This window comes from Vitis vinifera, chromosome 15, assembly GCF_030704535.1.
Source record: "Vitis vinifera cultivar Pinot Noir 40024 chromosome 15, ASM3070453v1".
Lineage (NCBI taxonomy): Eukaryota > Viridiplantae > Streptophyta > Magnoliopsida > Vitales > Vitaceae > Vitis > Vitis vinifera.
The window spans coordinates 14,896,032-14,899,499 of NC_081819.1; the positions used below are offsets into that span (position 1 = coordinate 14,896,032).

At 35.5% G+C, this 3,468-nt stretch overlaps 1 protein-coding gene across 1 annotated transcript; it reads left to right on the forward strand.

The window, feature by feature from the left end:
* The first annotated feature begins 1,116 nt into the window (after positions 1-1,116).
* LOC104881810 (uncharacterized) lies at positions 1,117-3,468 on the forward strand. Its single transcript, XM_019225590.2, has 5 exons — positions 1,117-1,783; positions 2,204-2,281; positions 2,406-2,469; positions 2,955-3,038; positions 3,133-3,468. The coding sequence occupies exons 1-3, from the start codon at positions 1,304-1,306 to the stop codon at positions 2,409-2,411; spliced, it is 564 nt and encodes a 187-aa protein (XP_019081135.2). The 5' UTR covers positions 1,117-1,303; the 3' UTR covers positions 2,412-2,469; positions 2,955-3,038; positions 3,133-3,468.

Sequence of the window (3,468 nt, forward strand, 5' to 3'; positions counted from 1 at the left end):
ATCAAATACTTTTTTTTTTATAATGAAAATGTTATTTTTATTTTTTATTTTATATAAATGAAATAAATTAATTTTAACAAAGTAAAATGTTAAAAGTTAAAACTACAATGGAGTTTTTATCTTATTTAATTAGAAATATTAAACATTTTAACCATGAAAAATAGTTAAAACCACGGTTAAGTTAGATTCATAAGCAAAAAGGTAAAACATAATCATCGAGATTTTCACATGAAAATCTAAATTTTTTTTAAAATACAAACAATAGAATAATACGATAATGTAATAAGATTTATAAGATAAATAAATAATTTTTAGTAAGATTATAGAAAATCTTATGTCTTAAATTTCTAAATTTGTTCTTATATATTTATTTTTACATTAAATTTGTTTTTCACTCGTGATTTATTATATATTATTATTTTATATTTAAAATGTTCATAAATAATTAAAATCAATAAATATGAAAATATGAAGTTGTGAAAACAAAATTTGAAATTAAAAAGAGTTCATGAAGTCAATATATTAAAATTAACAAAACGAGATATTATGGAGGAGAAAGTAAAAAGAAAAATCTTGTGGCATGGTTAGTTGTCACATGTCATCTAAGATTATGTTTGGTTTCTAAAAAGTATTAAAGAACAAAAAAATGTTAAAAAAAAATGATTTTTTCATGTTTGGTCATTCTATAGAAAATTCCAAAGAAAATTATATAAATTAAAATTAGTTATAAACTTATACATTTTTTAATCATTTAATATTTATATTGATGAGTTAAAATAAATAAAATGAGTTTGAAGTATTAAATAAAAATAATTTATGAACTTTAACTCTATTTTTTTTATTTTTTTTTACTTTATTTATTTATTTTTTTTCTCATACTCAAACTTTAAGGGGAAAGTTGTGTTTTCATGGGCCAATATGGTAATAATATTGTTTTTGGAACCCAGGTTTGTGAAATATGAAAAACATCTGTTAATGTGGAAACTTATATCAGATTCATGCACTCTAAGCCGGCTGTGTTTTTTCTACCGAGCTTGCCCCTCCAGGTATCCACGTCAGCAGCCCATATCAGTCTGGGGGATTTTCAGAACCCAAATAATTCCAATTCCAAAGAAAACAAATTTCCCTATATTCTCTGGAAAATCAATTCTCTGGAAACCGCATTTCTCCTCCAAAATCAAACCCCCCAACCGTCCCTTAAGCTGAAAACAAACGCAGAAGCATCCCTCCTCAGCTCCATTGTTTCTCTCTCTTCAATCCCATGATTCTAGAGAGAGAAAGAAAAGAGTTTCAGACTACAGCAATGGCCAAAGCGCGTGACCGATCATCCAAGCCTCTCCACAACTTCTCCTTACCATGCTTGAAATGGGGCAATCAGAGATTCCTTAGATGCATGAAACTCTCTCCAAATACCTCTAATTCTTCATCTTCCCTCATACCCACATCTGTGATTTCGTTCCAAAACGCCGAGACCGATGCCAATGGTGGAATCGAAGCCATTTGCCAGAAACTCATGCTCGATCTCAGAGAGGCCGCCGACAAGATGAGACACTCCATTTTGGAGGACGATTCAGAGAGGCCTTGGAATCTCAGGACTCGGAAAGCGGCTTGTAAGGTCCCCTGTGAGGTGGTTGTAGTGGAGAAAAAGAAGAAAAGAGAGAGACCGAAGTTTTCGGTGTCCCTGTTGAGAGAGGAGGTGAGAGATGATTTTATGGCGATGGTTGGTACGCGGCCGCCGAGAAGGCCCAAGAAAAGGGCGAGGATAGTGCAGACGCAGTTGGATGTGAGTTTATTTTAATTTTATATTTGGGTTTTCTGCTGTTTGGTTCCTGAGAAAACAGGCGGCCGAATAGTTGTGCAGTCTTCGTTCTTGTAAGGGTTAGAGTTTGGGTTTTGGTTGTTGTTTTGTTTTGCTCCCTTCTGACAAAATTTAGGAAAACAGAAATTAGGAAGAGAGAAATTGGAACTATTTGAGACTTTGAGAAAAAGAAATCTTTTGCAGGTGATTAAAACTAATTGATCTATCTGGGTTTGTTCGGGATATGTTCTCTTTATAGATTCAAAATTTTATTTTGCCCTTTTTTTTATCTTGGTTTTCTCGACCTCCAAACACAGGGTTGCTGATTTTATTCCTCATGCTCCATCTGTATTATTCTCTATTTCATCTTGATAACACCTGAGTTTTTTTGGCTTCATCTTGCAGTCAATTTTTTCGGGTTTGTGGCTGACAGAAATAACACTTGATACATACAAACTCCCCGACTTACCTGAATCAACAAAGGTAACAATTCCTAGTTCCATTTCTCCACACACTCTCTCTCTATCTCTAGATAGTTTGTATATTCATTCATTCTTCTTTTGATTCTGACTCTGGTGGATTACTGATGTGATAACTGTTTCTGCAGGTATAGAGGAGGAGGTTTGGATGGTTACTCAGAATTTCAAATATTCTGGTCATAAAAGTTAACGGTAATAACACACCATCAATGTAAATTGGGAACGAAGTGAAATAAAATTTGAAATTCCATTGCATCTCTCCTTCATGATTTTACAATGCATTTCTGAATTCATAGCAGAATAAGTGGGATTCTAGCTACAAGAGAATGCTATATCTGGGGAATTTATGTTATGCGGTTTGAAATTGTTGGGTAGCTTCAGAGTTTTCAGCTCTTATGTTGTTGGGACTCAAACCCAGAAGCACAGTTTTTTTCACGCTTGGCTTCCCTTCTGTCTTTGATTTCAGTTGAGTAAATTGCCCAATTATGAATTATGGTTGGGGTTGCAACTTGAGCTGGTTGGGTTGGGTAGGGTTTGCACCAAACCTGAGCCCAATCCAAAATTAATACAATCTAAATCCAACACATTATGATTTTTTCAATGTCAATTATTTGGGTTATATTGGACAAATTCAGGTTTGAGTCATTCTCTAATTCAACTTATGGTGCATTGTGCAGGCACAGGAGCAGCCACAAAGCACACCTCACATGCAGGTACCATCAATAGCCTCGACCTCCACAGCCGGTGACGATGCTACAGAGGTATTGCATATCCACTAATCACTCATACATGTTGTTCCATACAGACTCCATACAATACTATGCTTATAATATTTTTTGTTCCACTTTATAACAGGTTATTGAAGCCCGCATCAGTGAGACATCAGAGACTATGCTTAGATTAGCTTTGTCTTTGGTGCGAGATGTGGGTGCATTACGTTGTCGGCTCGGTGGATCAGAGGGGAATTCTTCCGTCCCTTGCCCATCAGTAGAGCACCACACTAAAGATCAACCAATGTGGCCAACACGAGTGAGGCAGCCATCAGCTGAGGAAATTGAACCAGAAGATAGCCTCGTACCAACCCCCCATTCGCCAGTTGGAATGGGACCATCACCAACTCCCACTTATTCCGAGCCATTGGTCCCACAGTCTCAGGCAAAGGCATCCCTTCCAGCTGAAGTGACAGTAGTG